Source organism: Pristiophorus japonicus, chromosome 8 (assembly GCF_044704955.1).
Source record: "Pristiophorus japonicus isolate sPriJap1 chromosome 8, sPriJap1.hap1, whole genome shotgun sequence".
Lineage (NCBI taxonomy): Eukaryota > Metazoa > Chordata > Chondrichthyes > Pristiophoridae > Pristiophorus > Pristiophorus japonicus.
In genome coordinates this window covers 222,635,392-222,659,643 of record NC_091984.1, presented here as the reverse complement: position 1 = coordinate 222,659,643, position 24,252 = coordinate 222,635,392, and the positions used below count along the sequence as shown (strand labels likewise).

General features: G+C 45.4%; 1 protein-coding gene across 1 annotated transcript; it reads left to right on the top strand.

The window, feature by feature from the left end:
* The first annotated feature begins 5,644 nt into the window (after nucleotides 1-5,644).
* Nucleotides 5,645-20,069, top strand: LOC139269024 (P-selectin glycoprotein ligand 1-like). Its single transcript, XM_070887962.1, has 2 exons — nucleotides 5,645-5,837; nucleotides 16,890-20,069. Exon 2 carries the CDS (start codon nucleotides 16,908-16,910, stop codon nucleotides 18,327-18,329), a length of 1,422 nt encoding a protein of 473 aa, XP_070744063.1. The 5' UTR covers nucleotides 5,645-5,837; nucleotides 16,890-16,907; the 3' UTR covers nucleotides 18,330-20,069.
* The last annotated feature ends 4,183 nt before the right edge of the window (nucleotides 20,070-24,252 follow it).

The following is a 24,252-nucleotide window of genomic DNA, read 5'->3' as shown; positions in this document are numbered from 1 at the left end:
CAATGTGCTATAGAGGAATGTTCATTGCTCTTAAAATAGATCTTCACAAGCTCCCTGATAGTTTGGTGAGTAAATGCACCACATGATACGGCACGGTGTCGTACAGTACAAGGGGACCCCAGGTCTGGTCCCAGGTCTATGTTCAGTCAGCTGAGCTGTCCAATCCGTGACACTGCCTCTGGGTGAAAAGGAAAAAATCCAGCCAGGTTTCTCTCCTGATCTTTACCTAGTAATCCATAGAGCCATTCATCCCATCTTGCCTGCTGGCTCTTTGCTAGAAGGTGACTGACGAGGTTGTCAAACCATTAATACTAAAGAATTATGACAGTGTATGATGTTTCAGATTTTTTCTTACCAGTCTGTCGCTATGAGATTAATAGTTTAGCATGCGCTGCTGATGTACATAATATCCAACTGTGCTTTTCATTACTCAAAACAAAAAAAAATCACCATACTAGAATGTAACTTAAAAAGTATTTGGCTTTAAGTTGGAAGCACGCTGTGCTGATTTCTCCTGTATATGATCTTCACTGCATGGCAAATCCGAGAAATTCAGGGAACAGCATCAACCCCTGTACATGGCCTTCTTTGACCTCACAAAGGCCTTCGATACTGTCAACTGTGAGGGATTATGGAGCGTCCTCAAATTCGGCTGCCATCAAAAGTTTGTCACCTGATCACGATGACATGCAAGCAGTGCTCCTGACCAACGGATCCACCATGGACCCAATCACATTCGGACCGATGTCAAGCAAGGCTGTGTCATGGCACCAATGCTCTTCTCAATCTTCCTTGCTGCAATGCTCCATCTCACCCTCATCAAGCTCCCCGCTGGAGTGGCGCTAAATTACAGGACAAACGGGAATCTGTTCAATCTCCGCCGCCTCCAGGCCAGATCCAAGGTCGTCCCATCCTCTGTCGTTGAATTACAGTACATAGACGACGCTTGCGTCTGCGCACACTCGGAGGCCGAACTCCAAGCCATCGTCAACATCTTCACCGAAGCATACGAGAGCATGGGTCTTACACTAAACATCTGTAAGACAAACATCCTCTACCAACCTGCTCCCGCCACACACCACTGCCCCCTGATTATTAAAATCCAAGACGAGACCTCAGACAGCGTGGACCATTTTCCATACCTCGTGAGCCTACTGACACGGGCAGACGTTGATGATGAAGTCCAACACCACCTCCAGTGTGCTAGTGCATCCCTTGGTCGTCTGAGGAAGAGAGTGTTTGAAGACCAGGACCTCAAACCTGGCACTAAGCTCATGGTCTACAGAGCAGTAGTGATACCCGCCCTCCTAAAAGCCTCAGAGACATGGACTATGTACAGCAGACACCTCAAAGCACTGGAGAAGTACCACCAACGCTGCCTCCGAAAGATCCTGCAAATCCATTGGCAGGATAGGTGCACCAACGTCCGTGTTCTCGCTCAGGCCAACATCACCAGCATCGAAGCATTGACCATGCTCAATCAGCTCCATTGGATGGGCCACATCGTCCGTGGGCCCGATATGAGACTCCCAAAACAAGCGCTCTGCTCGGAGCGAGCCCCAGGTGGGCAGAGGAAGCAGTTCAAGGACACCCTCAAAGCCTCCTTGAAAAAGTGCAACATCTGGGAATCCCTGGCCCAAAACCACTCGAAATGGAGGAGAAGCATCCGGGAAAGAGATGAACACCTCGAGTCTCTTCGCCAGGAGCACGCTGAAGCCAAGCGTAGACAGCGTAAGGAGCGCAGGGCAACCCAAGCACCCCACCCACCCATTCTTTCAACCACCGTCTGTCCCACCTGTGACAGAGACTGTAGGTCCCGCATTGGACTCATCAGTCACCTGAGAACTCATTTCTAGTGTGGAAGCAAGTCATCCTCGACTCCGGGAACTGCCTAAGAGGAAGATTATTTTTTGGCATTAATGAAAATGAACTATGTTGGTGCTCTTGAATGGACCATTCACTGCTAGTATCGAGCACTCCGTCCAGTACAGCAAATGTTATTGCCAGATTGGAGCTCATTCTGCTTCATCGCAGCCTGAGAAGAACCCCTCTAATGCACACCATATATCCATTACCCTTCCTTGCCTTTTCTGGTTTCTCAGAGGAGGACTGACAATCTAGTCCCAATTACTAGAGCATTCTAACACTAAGGGTTGGACTCATGTTGACCATCATTGAGATCGGTTGAAATATCCCAGAATCGTTTCCCATAAACTCTTGGAGGGAGAAATTCGGGGCATCTGTAGCACTCCCTGAAGCTGCACAGGGCGCTTGTGTGGCAAAATTTAAAGGGGTGGTGGCGCTTTGAAAAAAAAATCGTCTGACTTACCAGTCGCGGCCTGCTGGATATTGGATCGTGTGCTCCGTGTCACGATCTGGCAGCCCGGCACTACGCTTGTGTGCTGGGCTAATGCCACGGCATCACGCTCCCTGGTGGTCTGGGTAGGGACCCACAGAGTCGGCAGCTTGGCTGAAGGGGAGGACCCTGTCTACGGGTGCAGCGCTGCACGTCCCACCGTGTAGCGCTGCGCCCCTCTCGGATTCCTTCCGGCCCACTTACGCCCCACAGAGCAAGTGGAGCGGGTTACTTTGCATTCCACTTGCTCTCGGGGGCAGTAAGCCGGACTTAGGTCGCGGGGCGGGATTTCCACGCCTGCCACAGGAAATCCCGCCTTGCCGCTGTCAGCGCCCCCAAACAGGTCGCTACCCAATTCCCCTCCTCCCCATCCCACTTATAGTCACAGGGAATTGTTGACTTTCAGCCCCAGTCTAGGGTTGAGTTTAGACCCAGGGTCCGATGGTGAAATGGCAATGTCTAATCCTCTGTAAGACCCAGTCTATTTTCACAGTGATGGCTGGGAGGGGAGCATTTAGTGCGCACTTTGGTCCATTTAAATGGTTTTGCTTTGTCTCTTAAAAATCCCTCAGTGGACCACACATTGTTCCACTGCACGGGACGATGGGCATGGCCTGATGCCAGGCCTCTGCTACTATCCTCTTGTGCAGGAGTATCATGTATTTGCTCTGTACCTCCTATTGACAGCAAGGCCAAGACCAGACACTCACTGGCACTGGGATTTTGAAGCACCAACTGCCTTGGTCACCCTGCTGCTTTGTGAATGGCTTCTTAACTGGCTGAGATTTAAGAATCTCGATGCGTATCAAGTTTCAATACTTGCGCTATGGTTTTCTGAGAAATCCTGAAGTTGCAATGAGAGTTCAGTGCCAGGCCATGAGCCTCGATCTTAGTCTCTTTACAGAAATGCACTGGCACTAGTGCAGCATTCAATATGAATTGGTCCAACGCATTACCAATAGGGAACAGTGGGGCAGCAAGCTGGTACACAGAGGGAGGGCATAGATTCACGCTCGCTGTTCCCCACACGTTGGCCACCCAGTTTCAACCACACTCTCTAAAACCAGCAAGAGAGAGGAAGTGAGAAATCAGAAGAGCTGATTCTAATTAACGTCCTAGAAACTAGCTCCACAGTAACATTGGCAGGAGCCTGGCGCCTCAATGATTTTGAGACAAGAAACCACATAATCGACTCATGACTAAGGTCAGAGCATGTGGAGTCAGGGGGCAAGTGGCAGAATGCATAGCAAGCTGGCTACAGAACAGAAAACAGATAGTGAGGGGTGGTTAAAGGAGGCTCCGACCTGTGAGAGACCATCAGCGGCAAGTCGGGGCCATAAAAGGAGTGGCGAGCAGCAGCCATGAGCAGTGTGGAGGCATACCACGGCAAGGTACAGCGCGAGCTGGTGCAGGAGGGCAACAGCAGTGAAGAGTGACGTCAGCAAGGTCCAGGTTGGTGATTGGGGCGTGGGCAGATACAGCAGGAGCGGCGAGATCGGGGCGAAGGAGCGACGAGTGACTGTGGTGGGATGTGGTCGAGGCCCTGGGGAGGTGTGAGTTCGGGGCCAGGGGTCAGAGGCAGCACGGGCCAGCCCACACTGCGATATGTGTGTGCGCTAGGTGGTGCAGCAGAGCTGGTCTCCAGTCGTCTTGGGTAATCCTTGCCACTGGACCAAGACCTAGCTCTGCCAAGCCCATGTGATGGCTGGTGTGCAACGGCCACCCCACGTTAAAAAAATCCATGCACAGATCTTCCTCCCTTGAGGATGTAGTTCAGGTTGTTCATTCGAAACACCTGTGAACTCATCCTTTTTTTTTGGCATGGAAGCAAGTCATCCTCGTTTCGAGGGACTGCCTACGATGAAAGGTGGTTACTCAGACTGGCAGAAGGTGGGAAGTGGCATTCCATGGGGCTCGGTGCTGGGACCACTGCTTTTCACCATTTACATAAACAATCTGGACTACAGAATCGGATGTACAATTTCAAAATTTGCACATTACACCAAATTGTGGGGTATAGTTAACACTGAGGAAGACTACAACAAAATACAAGGAATGTTAATAAACTTGCAGAATAGGCGTGTAAATGGCAAATTAATTTCAATCTCAATAAGTGGTGCATTTTGGTAGGAGGAATAAGAAAGCCATATACCCCTTGGAAAATAAGAATTTAAATGTTACTACTAGGGGGATCAAGGGGTATGGCGAGAAAGCAGGAATGGGGTACTGAAGTTGCATGTTCAGTCATGAACTCATTGAATGGCGGTGCAGGCTCGAAGGGCCTACTCCTGCACCTATTTTCTATGTTTCTATGTGGTGGAGCAGCAAATGGAACCAGAGGTAAAGATTCACAAATCGTCCAAAGTAGCGACGTAGGTTTCCATAAAAATACAAACAAAGCACTGGGGTTCATTTCTAGAGGAATAGAATTGAAAAGCAGAGAAGTTATGTTAAACTTGTATTGAACCTTGCTTGTGTAATGTGTGTAACCACAATGTTAACACCACTGTATTACTGTATACACTCAACCTAGATGCACATCTTGATCACAAGGGATGAACTTGTGGGAAACACTCCTTACCTAATCACACATGTATAAAAAGGGAGGTCCCACGCAGGGTCCTGTAAATAAAGAGTTAAGGTCACAGAGTGACCTTGTCCCCAGAATGTGCCTCATGTGGTTTGATATTGTAGTGTAAGGACTTTACAGCTTGGATCACACTTTGAGCACTGTGCACCGGTTCTGGGCTCCACATTACAAAAAGGATGTGGAAGATGCAAAAAAAGATTTACAAGAGTGATATCAGAATGGAGAGGTTTTAACTATCAGAAAAGATCGAACTGATTGGGGCTCTTTTCTCTCGAAAAATGAAGGCTGAGGGGTGACGTGATAGAGGTCTTTAAAGTTAAGAAGGGGTTTGATAGGGTAGAAGGAGAGAAGATGTTTCCACTTGTGGGGAATTCCAAAACTATAAATATAAGATAGTCACTAATAAATCCAATAAGGAATGCAGAAGAAACGTATTTATCCAGAGAGAGAACTGAGACAAATAGTGTTGATGTGCATGAGGGAAAAAAGAATGGAAGGATTTGCTGGTAGGGTGTGGGGCATAAACATCGAATGGCCTATTTCTGTGCTGTAAATTCTATGTAAAGACTGAGAAACCAAGCATTTATGTGACTTTGCCTGTAAGTGACTCACAAAACCTCAACTTCTCTTCCAACCCCATTCTGACACACTTCCTGCTGTTCTGTCGAGCAGGTCGTTTTGAAAGCCAATGGCGCATGAAATTTTGTGGTAGCTTTTCGTGGTCGAGTTCGGCTTCAAATGCTTTCAACTAAAACAATTTATTTTTAATAACCTATAAGAAACATTATCAGCTGGAGGTATCGCAGGGCAGAGGCTGGATTATATGAGCCATTCCTTGCTCCATTGTTATCGGAAAGAGGTTATTATCATCATCTTCTCCACCACGGCACAGTGAGTTCTCGTATTCTCAATTGTACTTTTGAATCGTTAATGTTAGAACAAATCAGAACGTCTAAGAAGCTGGTGTATTATTGTAGCGTGAGCTTTCAAGCAGTGCATATACATGGTGCTTCAACTAACCAACTTCTATTTTTACCATCAAACATTCACCCAAATCAAATGTAAAATACTAACTTGTGGTAAACAACTGAAAATTCATTGGTCCAGTGGGGTAGGGACAGCAAGAAAGATCTTGCACGTGCAGGTAGGAGTCTTTCGGAACAGAACTTCGATTTCCACCTATGTGCTTTTATGTAACGTATTTCACTGCTTTCCCCTTCCCTCTCCCCTCAGTCATGGCACTTGTAGATAAGTTGTGTGACAGCCAGAGATAACGAACAAACAGATGGGTGGAGGAAATTGTTGTGCAATCAGTCAGCACGAGGATTTGTTAAATTGTTCCATAACCATCCAGTAATCTCCAGATAAATGGGTGCTTGATTCCAGCATAGAATCCCAGGGGCTCAACCCCCCCCTTCCTATTCATTTCCATCACATACAAGGTCCGATTAGCTGCTGCAGTGAACAGGTAATGGGGGCTAGTGGAGAAATCACTGCCCCTCGAACCATCTAAAGCAGTTCTGACTCCTGCCCCTTGGACCATCTAAAGCAGCACCGACTCCTGCCCCTCGGACCATCCAAAGCAATTCTGACTCCTGCCCTTCGGACCATCCAAAGCAGCACCGACTCCATGAAAAGTGGTTTGGGAAATGGTTTCTCACCTACAACAACAACCTTTATTTATATAGCGCCTTTAACGTAGTAAAACAACCCAAAGCGCTTCACAGCAGTGTTATAAGACAAAACAGATAAATTTGACACCGAGCCACAAAGGAGGGCAAAGGCCTAGTGGCTTCACATAAATGACATGTTTCCTATTCTTAAAAATGAACAAGAAAAGATTTCCACGTACTTTTGCATGGAGACAGAGCTTCCTTAATAAATGTGTTTTTTTAAACATGGGGGGACTGGTGCCTTTCAACTCTTTCCCCTCCAGGATCTGGGTTAAAATTCATTCCAGACTAATCGTATGAAAGTCTCCAATGGTACCAGCTGTAAGGACCTTACATGAAGTGTCTTTAGGCAGCTTCAGTTTAGTCCCTTGTGAGCATAGACCCACTGTACAAACCTGTCCATAATTTAGACCTAATTGCAAATTCCAGATAGACTGTGCGCCTAACTGTGCTGGACCTGTCCTGGGTATGCCTGATATCCTTGAGAGTGTTCTATTCCTCAATGTTGGCATATCTTGCCTTAAACATAAACTTAAACATGGACCCAGGTGAAGTCTGACAATACATTGAGTACTTTATTTTTATATTCCTTCATGGGATGTGGGCATTGCTGGCAAAGCCAGCATTTATTGCCCATCCCTAATTGCCCTTGAGAAGGTGGTGGTGAGCCGCCTTCTTGAACCGCTGCAGTCCGTGTAGTGAAGGTAGTTCCACAGCGCTGTTAGGGAGGGAGTTCCACGATTTTAATACAGTGATGATGAAGGAATGACGATATATTTCCAAGTCAGGATGGTGTGTAACTTGGAGGGTGTAATGTATTTGCTTCATGGGTTCTTTGCTTAAGAATTCATACCAGCACATTGCTATTAAGTTGGTTTATTAACAAAGGTTTAACAATCACACTACACATTACCAGTTCATCCACTGAGAGGAACTTGGAGGTGATGGTGTTCCCATGCGCCTGTGGCCCTTGTCCTTCTAGGTGGTGGAAGTCGTGGGTTGGGAAGTGTTGCCGAAGAACACCGACCTCAAATAAAAGGCAGAAAATGCTGAAAGTGCACAGGAGCCTAGGTCTTCCAATCGACATTAACCAACATTGAATAGTTGACCTAGTCTAACAGGTCGATTCATATCTGAAAAGAGATTGCAGGCCAACTGTGAAATTAACTTTCCAAAGTACCTGGTATTGACTCACGCGAACAAAGAGCTTACAAATGAATCATTTTACCACAATCTGTGTAGTACCTTGCAAACAAAACCTTTATTATCATCATTTGGACACAGAAAAAAAATCTTTCTTAAAACAGACTCATAGATCATAGAATCAGACAGCACAGAAGGAGGTTTTTCAGCCCATTGTGCCTGTGCCGGCTGTTTGAAAGAGCTATCCAATAAAAGAACATCTCCATATTTTTGGTAGCCACACAAGAGCTGCTGCAGCAGCAACAGCATCTCATACATTGATCGACTCTGAGTAGCAGCAGTGAAGTTTGACACACAGCCTTTTCTGCTTGTGCTACTTTGCCCCCAGGCCGTGCCATTAGCTGCAACTCTGACCATTTTCCTTTATCATTAGCCACTAAACCATGGTTGTTGGAACGTGCTTTAGGCAATGATGGTGCTCAGATATCCCGGTGCCCACCGGGGTCAGTTCCATGAGACAGCTGTGCTCATCGAGGTTGCCTACAGACATAATCCTGTTGCACAAACTAACTCTTGCACAAGCAATGAGGTTCAGCACGTCGCTGCAATATTATTGCTGGCACAGCAGCACTAAACAAAGCATCAGCCTCATTTCAGGCCAGCTGGTTCCAGGCAACTCGTGTTGAACTGAATAAAAAGTAGGGGTATTACAGTTAAATCAAGAAGCTCAACACCATCCAGGATAAAGCAATCCGCTTGATTGGAAATTGTATCCACTGCCTTCAACGTTCACTCCCTCCACCACCGACGCACCATGGCTGCAGTGTGCACCGCCTACAAGATGCACTGCAGCAACTCGCCAAGTCTTCTTCAGCAGCACCTCCCAAACCCACCTGAAAGGACAAGAGCAGCAGGCGCATGGAAACACCACCACCTCCAGGTTCCCCTCTAAGTCACACACCACCCTGACTTGGAAATATATCGCATTCCTTCATCGCCGCTGAGTCAAACCTGGAACTCTCTCCCTAATAGCACTGTGGGACTTCCTTCACCACACGGGACTGCAGTGGTTCAAAAAGGCGGCTCACCACCATCTTTTCAAGGGCAATTAGGGATGGTCAATAAATGTTGGCTTTGCCAGCGATGCCCGCATCCCAGGGAATGAATAAAGAGAAAACAAGAAACTTCAAGTTTGTTAACATACAGCTCAGTGTGTATATTTAGAATAGCTGGTAGTGGACAATGATTGCAGGGCTGTAATGTCAGGTGAGAGGCCACACAGGATTGTCATGTTTCAGCCATTCCCACTCATCCTTTGAGCAATGAGATTGGGTTACAGCCTTGAAATCACTTCCTGTTCATGAAAGCAAACGGTGACCCAATAAACTGATGGATCGTTTTGAGGGTGTGACAGGAGAAGTGGGTGATGCTGGCAAAGTGGGATGCCTTTCAGAAGATGTCTGATAGATCAGTATCTCGATAGAGACTTGTGGCTGGAAGCTCATGGCTAAAGGAGGAAATAATAAGTTGCTAACCAATCGGAAAGGTTGGGCGTGACCAGAGAGGATCAATGGCAGTGCCTTTCATTGGCTAATTGAAAACCACATGAGTCAATCTGGGCCTTTCCGTTTGTCAAAATATTTACAACATTTATAACTGACAAAAGTGTTAAAAGCAGAGTCATCCACACCAGATACCTGGTGTGTAAAAGCAGAATTTTCTGAGTAAATGGGTCAAAATAAACAAATGAATATGCAAAGACTTTGTATCAGAGCAACGGAGTGGCAGACATTAGTTTAAAGGGAAGTAATATCGTGGCAGCAGCAACCTCAGGGTAAACAATAACTCTTAACTTTCAATATATATATTTTTTTTCCCTTTTTCCTGATGTTAATTCATCCAGATTAACAATCACAATAAACACAGGGCTTGTACAGTGGACAAATACCTTGAAAGCAATCTGGTGCTTTTAAGAATCAATTGCAAAGAATGATGCGTTTTGCTGCATTATTTTGGGGAGTCATGGAATATTTACACAGTCTGTTCCCTCAGGAGATTAAATAGAGGTTAGAGGCCATGATAAAGTGAATTGTCCTCCTGTTTAAACTCCTTCATGGCCTCATCCATCCCTATCTCTGTAACCTCACCAGCTCTACAAATCCATCCCCCTCCTCGAACTTCTTTCCTCTTATTCTGGCATCTTGTGCACACCACCTTTAAGAACATAAGATCATAAGAAATAGGAGCAGGAGGAGGCCATTTGGCCCCTTGAGCCTGCTCCGCCATTCAATAAAATCAAAGCTCAGCTCCACTTTCCTGCCCGCTCCCCATAACCCTTGACTCCCTTATCGTTCAAAAATATGTCTATCTCAACCTTAAATATATTTAATGACCCAGCCTCCACAGCTCTCTGGGGTAGAGAATTCCAAAGATTGACGACCCTCTGAGAGAAGAAATTCCACCTCATCTCCATTTTAATGGGCGACCCCTTATTCTGAAACTATGGCCCCTAGTTCTAGATTCCCCCAAGAGGGGAAACATCCTCTCTGCATCTACCCTGTCAAGCCCCCTCAGAATCTTATATGTTTCAATAAGATCATCTCTCATTCTTCTAAACTCCAATAAGTATAGGCCCAATCTGCTCAACCTTTCTTCATAAGACAACCCCTTCATCTCAGGAATCAACCTTGTGAACGTTCTCTGAACAGCCTCCAATGCAAGTATATCCCTCCTTAAATATGGAGTCCAAAACTGCACACAGTGCTCTAGGTGTGGTCTCACCAAGGCCCTGTACAGTTGTAGCAGGACTTCCCGACTTTTATACTTCATCCACCTTTGCCCCCCCCCCCCCCACCCATTGGCGGCTATGCCTTCTACCTTAAACCCCTCAACTTTCCATCACCCTCTCCTCCTTTAACCCCACCTTGTTGACCTACTTGTGGTGACCATCCCTCATCATATCTATTTCTTTGACTCATAGAAACATAGAAAATAGGTGCAGGAGTAGGCCATTCGGCCCTTCGAGCCTGCACCACCATTCAATATGATCATGGCTGATCATGCAACTTCAGTACCCCATTCCTGCTTTCTCTCCACACCCCTTGATCCCTTTAGCCGTAAGGGCAACATCTAACTCCCTTTTGAATATATCTAACGAACTGGCCTCAACAACTTTCTGTGGTAGAGAATTCCACAGGTTCACAATTCTCTGAATGAAGAAGTTTCTCCTCGTCTCGGTCCTAAATGGTTTACCTCTTATCCTTAGACTGTGACACCTGGTTCTGGACTTCCCCAACATCGGGAATGTTCTTCCTGCATCTAACCTGTCCAATCCCATCAGAATTTTATATGTTTCTATGAGATCCCCTCTCATTCTTCTAAATTCCAGTGAATATAAGTCTAGTCGATCCAGTCTTTCTTCATATGTCAGTCCTGCCATCCCGGGAATCAGTCTGGTGAACCTTCGCTACACTTCCTCAATAGCAAGAATGTCCTTCCTCTTATTAGGAGACCAAAACTGTACACAATACTCAAGGTGTGGCCTCACCAAGGCCCTGTACAACTGCAGTAAGACCTCTCTGCTCCTATACTCAAATCCCCTCACTATGAAGGCCAACATGCCATTTGATTTCTTTACTGCCTGCTGTACCTGCATGCCAACTTTCAATGACTGATGTACCATGACACCCAGATCTCGTTGCACCTCCCCTTTTATTTTATTCCATTTTCATCGTGACACCGCTGTGAAGCACTTTGGGGCAATTTTTCACATTTAAAGGCATTATATAACTGAAAGTTGTTGTTGAGAGGAAGTCACAAAAAAAACCTCAGAAGTGTTCCAAAATAAATAGAAGTGAAATCAAATAACAGCAAGGCTACTTGGAAAATTCCAAGAGCAAATGTTGATGTTCTTTAAGCGAAGGTGTTCGGAGAATGATGAAAAATGTCACTTTCAGTGCGCTGTCTGTCATGTGTCACTTTTGTGGTTTGGGTTGACTAAACAGGAAGTCTTGCAATAACGTCCCAGTAAAAACCAAACATGCTACCGGCTACAACTGAAATTCATCTTTAATTAGGTCATTGATGTTACAAAGAAATGCAACGAGAATTATTCTGAGTCTAAAGGGGATGATCTATGAGGAATGATAAGGGAACCTCCACCTTTTCTGGCTAGTGAGCAGGTGATACATTTGGCCCTCTCTGATAAATGACCAGAGGATCAATGGCAGTGCCTTTAATTGGCTGATGGAAAACCACATGACATTTATAACTGACAAATGTGTTAAAAGCAGAATCATCCACAGAAGATACCTTGTGTGTAAAAGCGGAATTTTTTGAGTAAATGGGTAAAAAAAAAAGCGAATAAATATGCAAAGACATTGCATCAGAGCTGCCCGTGTCCTAACTCGCACCAAGTCCCACTCACCCAGCACCCCTGTGCTCGCTGACCAACATTGTCTCCTGGTCAAGCAACGCCTCGATTTTAAAATTCCCATCCTTGTTTTCAAATCCCTCCATGGCCCTCGCCCCTCCCTAGCTCTGTAATCTCCTCCGGCCCCACAACCCCCCCCCCCCCCCCGAGATGTCTGCGCTCCTCAAATTCTACCCTCTTGAGCATCCCTGATTATAATCACTCAACTATTGGTGGCCGTGCCTTCTGTTGCCAAGGCCCCAAGCTCTGGAACTCCCTGCCTAAACCTCTCTACCTCTCTTTTCTCCTTCAAGACGCTCCTTAAAACATACCTCTTTGACCAAGCTTTTGGTCACCTGCCCTAACTTCTCCTTGTTCTAATTTCTCTTTTTGTCTCATAACATACCTGTGAGGCGTCTTGGGATGTTTCACTATGTTAAAGGCGCTATTGTGTTGTTGTTAAATTGCATAGATAAGGTACACCAAACTAGGTCAAACAAGTGGACATGAATTTAATTTAGTGCAAAGTACATTTTAAACACATATTAGAAAGAATGAACATATGGAACGATCTGCGAGGTGTGGTTAGAGACACGAGGCCATTAGGGCCGGTCTAACTACACCTATAACTATTTTGGTCTAAAACCATATATCAAGTGCCCCCTTATTAACGGGGGGCACTTGCTGTGCTGGGAGAGGAAGACTGCTGGATGGATGTGCTTCATAGGCCGAATGGCCGTTTCTCATCGCTCTTATGTGTGAAAGAATCAGAGCTCTTCTGAGGCACAGTCTTAAATAACCTTCATTTCTTATTCAAAGCCTAAAAAAATACAAATTTGTCAAGAAATTAACCGTTAAAATAACATGAATGATCACTTGGACACATATAGAAAAATAATCACAGCTCTATGTATAAAAAGTGGGACCATTAGACAGGTTCATGGCAGGGGCGGATTAAACCTCTGCATTGCTTTCATTTAAATATAGTTTATTATGATATAAATTGCTTTATTATTCGTGCAATGTGTAAGCACGCTACAACCCTATTTCTTCATACATTTTACTCCATATTTGTGATTTAATGGATGGAAAGGAGAGTTGTGGCCAGGGCTCCATAGAATCATAGAAATTAATGGCACAGAAGGAGGCCGTTTGGCCCATTGTGTCTGTGCCGGCCAAAAGAGCTATTCAGCCTAATCCCACTTTCCAGCTCTTGGTCCGTAGGTTACAGCACTTCAAATGCACATCCAAGTATTTTTTAAATGTGCTGAGCATTTCTGTCTCTATTACACTTTCAAGCGGTGAGTTCCTGACCCCACCACCCTCTGGGTGAAAAAAGTTCTCCTCAACTTCCCCTTAATCCTTCTACCAATTCCTTTAAATCTATGCCTCCTGTTTATTGACCTCTCTGCTAAGGGAAATAAGTCCTTCCTATCCATTCTATCTAGGCCCCTCATCATTTTATACACCTCAATTAAGTCTCTCCTCAGCCTCCTCTGTTTCAAAGAAAATAACCCCAACTGATCCAATTTTTTCTCATCGTTAAAATTCTCCAATCCAGGCAACAACTTTGTAAATCTCCTCTGCACCCTCTCTAGTGCAATCACATCTTTCCTGTAATGTGGTGACCAGAACTGCACGCAGTACTCTAGCTGTGGCCTAACTAGTGCTTTGTTTAGTTCTAGCATAACCTCCCTGTTCTTGTATTCTGTGCCTCCAAGATAGTTAATCCAACTCTGACCAAGGAATAAAAAATAGTACATCCTTTGTCTCACCATGAGCAATGCCACAGGGGATTTGATGGTATACTATAGATATATTTAAACAAACTAATAATCCGGAGACGTGAGTTCAAATCCCACCACGGCAGCTGGGGGAAATGTAAATTCAGTTAATTAAATAAATCTGGAATTTAAAGAAACTATTATCAGTAATGGTGACCATGAAACTACCGGATTGTCAGAAAAACTCAACTGTTCACTAATGTCATTGAGGGAAGGAAATCTGCCGCCCTGACCCAGTCTGGCCTATATGTGACTCCAGACCCACAGCAATGAGGTTGAGTTTTAACTGCCCTCTGAAATGGCCCAGCAAGCCCCTCAGTTGTACCAAACCACTGCAACAAAGTCAGCACTATGGGAGTATCTTCACCACACGGACTGCAGTGGTTCAAGGCAGTGGCTCACCACCATCACCTTCTCGAGGGCAATTAGGGATGGGCAATAAATGCCGCCCTTGCCAGCAATGCCCACATCCCGTGAACGGATAAACAAAAAGAATTGACTCTTCGTGCAAGTCTTTCTTTCTCAGTCACCCAGTGGTGTGGGGAGGGGCCGTTGAAGGGAGATCAACAGTTTCATGTGGTTTTCAAATCACTGTCTCGTCAATTGTCTCCCCTGCATGTTATTTCTCTCTGACACTGCCATGAAACTGCTGGAGATAGATCGCCTATCATAGTTTCCAGTGAATGCAGTCAAACCTCCCCCCCACCCACCCCCGTGTAATACACAGCTTTGATGGAAATTGCACCCCCGTGTAATACACAGCTTTGATGGAAATTGCAGCCAGTATAAATGGGTTTCGAGGAAACCTATAGGCGGCTCTGGAGAGAGAAGGGATTAAGGGGTGTGATAAAGCAGTAGATTAAGATCAATCAAGCAATTAACTTGTTGAGCCCCATGGTCTGTGTTAAGTTCTGATTGGTTGTCGAATCGGGTATTGAAACACGGTCACAATGAAAGCAGGTCTAACAGTGGGAAAGTGAATCAAATGCCATGTTATCTGGAACATGAGGTGATGAGAGTGCAGTTAAAGGGATGAACACCATCTTGGATTCCGATTTACAATATTGTTTGGGCTTTTACTTTCAGCAGTACAATCACCATTTCACTTGTTTTCTTTTTAATACACAAATCTGTGAGGCAGTCTTAATGTCTTTGAAAACAATACAGTGGTATTGTAACAAATATTTGCTATGTTCTATTTTAGAATCCTTGCAGTTATTGATCACATTCATGCATGAAAATGGTGGTATTGTAGCAGTGGTGATCCAATGAGATTGGGGGTCCGTGTACACAGATCATTCAAATATTATGGACAGGTCCAGAAAATAATCAAAAAGGCTAAGGGAATGCTGGCTTTGGAGGGAGTACAGCATAGATTTACCAGAATGATACCTCTCCAAGGGGTAAATTACGCAAAAGGGTTAGAAACATAGAAACATAGAAAATAGGTGCAGGAGTAGGCCATTCGGCCCTTCGAGCCTGCACCACCATTCAATATGATCATGGCTGATCATTCAACTTCAGTACCCCATTCCTGCTTTCCCTCTATACCCCTTAATCCCTTTAGCTGTAAGGGTCACATCTAATTCCCTTTTGAATATATCTAATGAACTGGCCTCAACAACTTTCTGTGGTAGAGAATTCCACAAGTTCACAATTCTATGAGTGAAGAAGTTTCTCCTCATCTCGGTCCTAAATGGCTTACCGCTTATCCTTAGACTGTGACACCTGGTTCTGGACTTCCCCAACATCGGGAATATTCTTCCTGACTCTAACCTGTCCAAACCCGTCAGAATGTTATATGTTTCTATGAGATCCTCACTCATTCTTCTAAATTCCAGTGAATATAAGTCTAGTCGATCCAGTCTTTTTTCATATGTCAGTCCTGCCATCCCGGGAATCAGTCTGGTGAACCTTCGCTGCACTCCCTCAATAGCAAGAATGTCCTTCAGATTAGGAGACCAAAACTGCACACAATATTCAAGGTGTGGCCTCACCAAGGCTCTGTACAACTGCAGTAAGATCTCCCTGCTTCTATACTCAAATCCCCGAGTTATGAAGGCCAACATACCATTTGCCTTCTTCACTGCCTGCTGTACCTGCATGCCAACTTTCAATGACTGATGTACCATGACACCCAGGTCTCGTTGCACCTCCCCTTTTCCTAATCTGTCACCATTCAGATAATATTCTGCCTTCCTGTTTTTGCCACCAAAGTGGATAACATCACATTTATCCACATTATACTGTATCTGCCATGCATTTGCCCCCTCACCTAACCTGTCCAAGTCACCCGCCAGCCTCTTAGCATCCTCCTCGCAGCTCACACTGCCACCCAGCTTTGTGTCATCTGCAAATTTGGAGATATTACATTTAATTAGTTAGATTACACAAACTAGGATTGTATTCCCTGGAATTTAGACGGTTAAGGGGTGATTTGATTGAAGTTTTCAAGATATTAAGGGGAACTGATAGGGTAGATAGAGAGAGACTATTTAGGAGGCCAAAATTCAGGCTCTCAGACCCGTTAATGTCAGGCCTTTCAGGAGTGAAGTTAGGAAACACACATAGGGTGATAGAAGTTTGGAACTCTCTTCTGAAAATGGCAATTGATGCTAGATCAATTGTTAATTTTAAATCTGAGATTGATAGATTTTTCTTTAAACCAAAGGTATTAAGAGATATGGGGAAAAGGCAGGTATATGGAGTTAGGTCACAGATCAGCCAGGATCTCACTGAATGGCAGAACAGGCTCAAGGGGCTAAGTGCCTACTCCTGTTCCTATGTTCCTGTAAAATTCCACTACTGTCCACCAGATAACTGTTTTTTACACCCTGTGTTCAAAACAATAAAAACTGCATGTGTGCTAATGTTGTAGATTTGAGTTTGCTTTACTGAAGGGATTCTAAATATAAATATATATTGTTTTTAGGAACAGCTTCTTGCAGACATGCAACTGATGTGGTGCAGCCTTCCTGCGTTTCTGGCTGTTGTAGCTGGTATGGTTGTGATGGGGCAGACCATAAGTGAAACAGTGCAGAAATCTGATTCGATGGAACCAACTTACGTTGGAGTGACCTACCACCTGGGCGAGTACTCTGAAAGCAGCACTGAGAGTTCAGCCACTCTCCCACCTCTCTATCCAACAAGCACACCCCTTGCCCATGCAGCTGGAAGCCCCGTCCAACTTACCTCCACAACTGGCACTCCGCTGACAACAGGGTATCTGTCTGACACAAGTCAAGACTTCACTGCTTCTCAACAAGCCAGTATTCACTTGATGGAATTGTCCACCTCTCCTGCTCTTGAAGCAGAAACCGATGCCAGCCAGCACACTTCTGCCACTAATGGACCTGAGCATTGGGCAACCAATGAGTCTGGAATTGGAACAGGCACACCTGAAGTCACATCGGCCGTGACCACAATTGGAACAGGAACACCTGAAGTCACATCGGCCTTGACCACAATTGGAACAGGCACACCTGAAGTTACATCGGCCTTGACCACAATTGGAACAGGCACACCTGAAGTCACATCGGCCTTGACCACAATTGGAACAGGCACACCTGAAGTTACATCGGCCTTGACCACAATTGGAACAGGCACACCTGAAGTTACATCGGCCTTGACCACAATTGGAACAGGCACACCTGAAGTCACATCGGCCTTGACCACAATTGGAACAGGCACACCTGAAGTTACATCGGCCTTGACCACAATTGGAACAGGCACACCTGAAGTCACATCGGCCTCGACTACAAACGGAACAGGCACGTTTGAAGTCATGTGGACCTCGACTGCGGTTACCAATACTTCAGCGATTGGTGGATATGTCCATCCAGATGTAAAGGTGCAAACCCAATCTCCTCCAACCAGCAAAATAACTTCTACAAAGAAGCAAACTAAAGGCTTCGATCCAGTGACCTCTGCTGCCCCAACTATGACGGCTACAACACAAGGAAATGGATCGGTCCCCTTGAAGCCAACCATTTCCTTTGTCAGCAAAATCGCCAAAGCAACCACCAAAGGTTACAATCAGCTTTTAACGACTCAGGCTGCAACCAGGAAAATTGGCCTAGTTACTCAGTGTCTCATAACCATTGCCATTCTGGCAGGGGTCTGCACCATCTTTGTGATATGCACCATAGTCCTTTGCATCAAGATCTCTAGCCAGAAACAGAACTACAGGGTCAGCCAGTCAAACGGCACTGAGCTGATCTGCATTTCTGCTCTGCTGCCCGAGGAAGAAAGAAAGTTGAGGAAAAAAATGAAGCCAAAACGGTTAAGGGATTTCAAAGAGATCTCCGCTGGGCAAACCAGTGACAGCGATGATGACGACCTTACCCTTCACAGCTTTGTGACCGAACACTAGACCTTTCCATTCACCTCCAGATTCAGGGCTCCCCGCCTGGTCTCTACATAATTAAGCATGAATATTTAAGGAATTGGATAGCTGATGAATTGAGTTTCATGCTTTGATTAATGTGAATGTATCTCTGGGGACTCGCCATGACGGAGCTCTGGAAAGTGTTGATAGACTCATGGTTTGCTTTTCATTGCATAGTTAGCATCTCCTGATCTACCGAGCTCCCTCTGCTCTTCTGAAACCTTGGCCACGAGCAGTCCTGATTCCATTCGGTTTAAGCCTGTCAAGGGCGTGGAGTTCAGGTTGCTATGCAAAATATCTATGTTATAAAGGTGATACATTTTTCAGAATTGTGATGTATACGTATGTTTTTTTTAAGTAGTGATATGGACTTGCTTCCTGTGCTAAACATTGAAGCACCTACTAGGTGGGTGCAAGGTGCTGAATGTTGATGAGGTCACAAAATGAAGAGACAGCATTGAAAAAAGAAAAGTTGCTAAAATCTGCCTGAAGGAATTTACAAACTGGAGCGTTAACATCAGAAGCATTGTTGTGTCTCTGGTCGGACATTGGCCAATCCAATAACCCATGGGACTGATTCTTTGCTACCACTCCTCAAGACAGCATTTTAATAGTTCCCTTTGGCATTGCTAAGTGACACTGCACCATTAATTTAATAGAGGCTTTGAAAATTAAGGAGGGTTTTTGTAAGTTGAAGAGTCAGTAATGAGGGGGTCATTGATTTAAAATGATCTGAGAGTTTTGCCGATATTTCTTGCTCTGTTAACGGGGGCAGTTGTGACAGAGACCATTGTGCCGTCTAAGAGAGAACATTTGATGCAGAGGAAGATGCAGAGCTACGGGGAGAGACCAAGGCAGTGGGGTTAGTTTTGGATTGCACTTGCAAAGAGCTGGCATGGATATGATGGAATGAAGGGTCTCCCTCTATGGTTCTAGGAATCAAGAATCAAAGACTGGGATGGAGTTACTGAGGACCTTCAGAAAGGAAGCGCTCTGTGTAGTGCAACACTCACTTCCTCCCGCAGTAGAATGGTCAACCACTTGCTATTGGTGCCCATCAACACTGGCCCCACCAGAGTTTGAAGGGTTAGTGGGAGGCCATCGCATTAGTAGGTGAACTTTAGCAGGCGAGTCCCAGGTGGGCAGAGAAAAGGTTTCAAGGACACCCTCAAAGCCTCCTTGTCGGCATACCCACCGACACCTGGGAGTCCCTGGCCAAAGACCGCCATAAGTGGAGGGGGGGGGGCATCCGGGAGGGTGCTGAGCACCTCGAGTCTCGTCGCCGACAGCATGCAAAGGACAAGCGCAGGCAGCGGAAAGAGCGCGCGGAAAACCAGACTCCCCACCCACCCTTTCCTTCAACGACTGTCTGTCCAACCTGTGATGGAGACTGTGGTTCCCCCGTATTGGGCTGTTCAGTCACCTGGGGACTCACGTTTGGAGTGGAAGCAAGTCTTCCCCAATTTCAAGAGACTGCCTGTGATGATGATGATGATTGGGCGGACAGGCATTACTAAATTGGACTGCTCTTTCAGAGAGCCGGCACAGGCACGCCGGGCCGAACGGCCTCCTTCTGCGCTGTCAGATTCTATGAAATTATCTGAAAATTAAGAAGAAAAAATATCCTCTCTACAGTCTCAAATATGCACGAGGAAAGCCTGCAGAATCATGCATGTATATCTGGATGTGTGCGATTTGAAAGTGGGGCTATTACCACGTTTTGCAAGGGGCTAAACCCTACCCGGGGGGTGGGGGTAGGAGGGGTCAGGGGGCTGACGATCAAACCCAGCTTTTGCCCCATCGAAGGACAGAAATAGAGTGAATGTGTGAGCGAACTGCAGACTGGCCCATGGTTGTCCCTGTAGAGGGGACGGCATTTGTTTCAGCCGCTTTACAAATTCTCGGACTACATCGAAAAAGTTCAAATTTATTATAGCAAATGATCTGTAAGCAAATTATCTGGAACAATGGGATTCATGACAGTGTTTAAATAAAATAACTCCGTGTCGGCCTGTCTCCAAGTTTGGTTTTGTGTTTTATTGGAGATGTTTGTTTCAGTCATTGTCAAAAGTGAGTTGTGCGATTTCCAATTCCCCGTGGATCTGATTTCCGCTCAGTGTGGAGCCAGCACCGAAATCCCGAGCTGGGGCCAGTTCTGATAGTTCAGCTTCAGGCGAACCTGCCCATTTATTTTAAAGAGCTCGGCAAGGGCCACAATACCACAGGCTACCTGCACGATGAAGGCATCGCCCTCGCCAGTTCTGTGCCACCACACTTCCTCCATCATGCAGTCACCCTTGCCTTTTCCTTGACCATTATTGCACTGGGGCCCTTGCGAGACGCATGGCGTGTGTGGTGAGCTCCCGATCTCAGCCGTGCCATCGTGAGCGGAAGCCGGGCACTTACTGCCCGCCAGCCCAGCCACAAGAGCGAGCACCTTCTTCCCTCGTATCTTCCCACACAATGTCAATCAGTTACACATCAACGATGCAGTCAGGGAGTCTGGGAAACAGTGCAAAAATATCAAGAGAGAGGACCAGGGCTTTATGTTGAGTAGAAAGAAACTTGTGGGGAAGAGCAAAACTAGAGGCCATCAATAACAGATACACTAAGATATCCAACAGGGAATTATTTTACCCAGAGAGTGGTGAGAATGTGGAACTCGCTACCACAGGGAGTGGTTGAGCGAATAGTATCGATGCATTTAAGGGGAGGCTTAATGTCCCACCTCATATTAAGAGTGGAAGCAAGTCTTCCTCGACTCCAAGGGACTGCCTCTGATGGATGAGATAAGCAGATTGATGTAGAAGATTCAACTATGACTTAATGGCATAACCACAGCCAGACAAGGAGGTCGTAAGCCTTTTTATTGATTCAATAGACTTTAAAACAGAGCACATAAATGCTATTGTTTGCTTGGTTGTTCAACTACAAAAGGACTGTACATAGTCTAATCCTTGAAACTTGAATTCTAAAACTGAGCTATGTCACCTTGCATTAAATGAAACTGTACACTTGTAATTTCAAAACCACATTTTTCTATTAGAGGTACTTGCAATAATCATTCAGATATAATCATGCTGACTTTGCATGCACAAAGTTAAGAAAATAAGTGATGGTACAAAAACAATGTTGTACGCCCTTAAATTCTTCATCTCTGGTAAGCCAACAGTTAAATGGTTTCCAACCAATGTTGAACTTTATTCTGCTGACCTGGCAGAATATTTCTTTATCATTCAGGTTGGCAACCCAAGACAACTCAACAAGACAAATTCAGCATCCAACATTAAACTCTAGGCATACAAGATAAATTCCAATATATTTTGTTTATTGATTGTGGCCATTGACATACTAGAATATGCTAGCTATCTCCCCATCTTAATGTATAGTTGATTCCTAAAAATGGAATATCCAGTCCTAACAGTGGCTCAGAACTTAGGTCCAAAATGAGCATTAATCATTCCTACAGAGACGGTACACTGCATGTATGTGGCAATATTGACTGTGTTATTGGGCCACAACCTGGACCAGGATCATGAAAGCGAAACCAACAATAATCAGGTATCATTTCTGTTTAGAAATAGAAGAAATTATTGAAAAGATGTTCATTTACTATAATGATTCACACACACAAATAATAAATTGGACCAAATATTGAGAGTGTTTTCATTGAGGCAGAAGCAGATCGTGCAGAGATTCTGGATATAGCATCAATAAAAGTAACTTTAGGGTAATAAACATAGCTAGTTGAATCTTCTACATCAATCTGCTGTTGTCTGTTTTTGCAATGGGCTGGTTATGGCATCTAGGTTAATTCTTCTGCGAGTCCTCCTCAAGCATCAGTTATTCATGGCCTCTTTCTCCTCTGTTTATCTAGATTCCTGTATTAATACATTTATTTTATATTTCTTGTACCATATATTATGGAATTGGCTGATCAGTGCTGTAAGATCTCTCTCTCAAAACTATACTGAGTAATTTTAGACTCCTTTGCTTTCAACCTTAGCTTGAGTCTCTGACCAAATGTTCTATTGTCTGACTTAGCCCTTAATCTGAATGGAGTAAGACACAAAGCTCTCTTTCTCTTTTCTTTCTCCAACGTATCTTTTCCCAAATGAACTCAACTCACAAAATGGGACAAAGTAATACTGTTTTCATATCAGACATCAAAAGCTATGTTGCTTACCTCCTATCCCCATTTCAGGTCAGGGTGCCACACTGGTTCCAGGGCCGCTGCTCCTCCTCTTATGCCTCGACCTGCGGTTGGTGTTTCCTCGCAGGCCCAGGAGAGGCGAAAGTTCAAGGCCCAGGGGCAGCACGGGCCAGCCCACACTGCGATGTGTGCGTGCACTAGGTCCGTGCAGCAGAGCTGGTCTCCAGTTATCTTGGTTAACCCTTGCCACTGGACCAAGACCTAGCTCTGTCAAGCCCGTGTGGTGGCTGGTGTGCAAAAAAATCCACACACAGGCATCTTCCACCCTTCAGGATGTAGTTCAGGATCTGGAATATCAGGTCCTTCATCAAAACACCTGTGAACTCATCCCTTTTTGGTGTGGAAGCAAGTCATCCTCCTTTTGAGGGATCGCCTAAGAAGAAGAGATAAGCATATGAGGGTGAAGGGAATAGAGGGTTATGCTGATAGAGTTAGATAAGGAAAGACGAGAGGAGGCTCGAGTGGAACATAAAGGCGGGCATGGACTGGTTGGACCGAATGGCCTGTTTCTGTGCCGTATATCCTATGTAATTCTATGAGTGGGTCCGCAGAGTGGGAACAGTATAGAATTAAAATTATTTGCCTGCGACACTCACTGTTTTATTGCAGGTCTGCCAGTTCGGAGGCAAGGTCATCGACCCGGAATGTCCACTTTGTTTCTCTCTCCACAGGTTGCTGCCGGGTCAACATTTTCTGTTTATTTTTCAGATTTTCCAGAATCTGCAGCATTTTGCTGCTGTTTTAGTGCGGCCTTTTTCTTTGCATCTCACTTTCTTTTTTATTGCGACAGTGCCGATCCAGGACTATCCCGTGGCCCAGGAATGCCGGCGTGTACAGGACAATGGAGCTTCACATTAGTAGAAGTATCTGGTTGCACAAGAACAGCAGCCCTACTGCCAGACCCTGGTCACGTGCTCTCTGGGCAGGTGTGAGCTCTCTAACTCGGGCGCGATGCTCTCTGTCTGTGGTGCTGCCTGCGGGGTTCTTGCAACATAAATGAACCTTGAAAAGTAACTAACTACAGAAATAGACAGTAGAGTGCTAGCAAATAGTGTTTGCAAGTGGCTGATCTTGGAGATACTGAAACATGAACATTTGGGGACATTTAATGAAAATCCGAAAAATTTGTTCACGGGATGTGGGCGTCGCTGGTAAGGCCAGCGTTTATTGACCATCCCTAATTGCCCTTCAGAAGATGATGGTGAGCTGCAGTCCGTGTGGTGAAGGTGCTCCCACAGTGCTATTAGGGAGGGAGTTCCAGGATTTTGACCCAGCGACGATGAAGGAACGACGATATATTTCAAAGTCAGGATGGTGTGTGACTTGGAGGGGAACTTGGAGGTGATGGTGCTCCCATGCGCCCGCTGCCCTTGTCCTTCCGAGTGGTAGACGTCGCGGGTTTGGGAAGTGCTGTCAATTAAGCCTTGGGGAGTTGCTGCAGCGCACCTTGTAGTTGGTACACACTGCAGCCACGGTTGTGTCGTTGAAGGTCAAGGGGCAGTGGTTAGACTCTCTCTTGTTGGAGATGGTCATTGCCTGGCACTTGTGTGGCGTGAATGTTACTTGCCATTTAGCAGACCAAACCTGAATGTTGTCCAGATTTTGCTGCATGCTGTTGTGAATGGAACTGGACACCATGCAGACATCAGCAAGCATCCCCACTTCTGACCCTATGATGGAGAGATGGTTATGGAT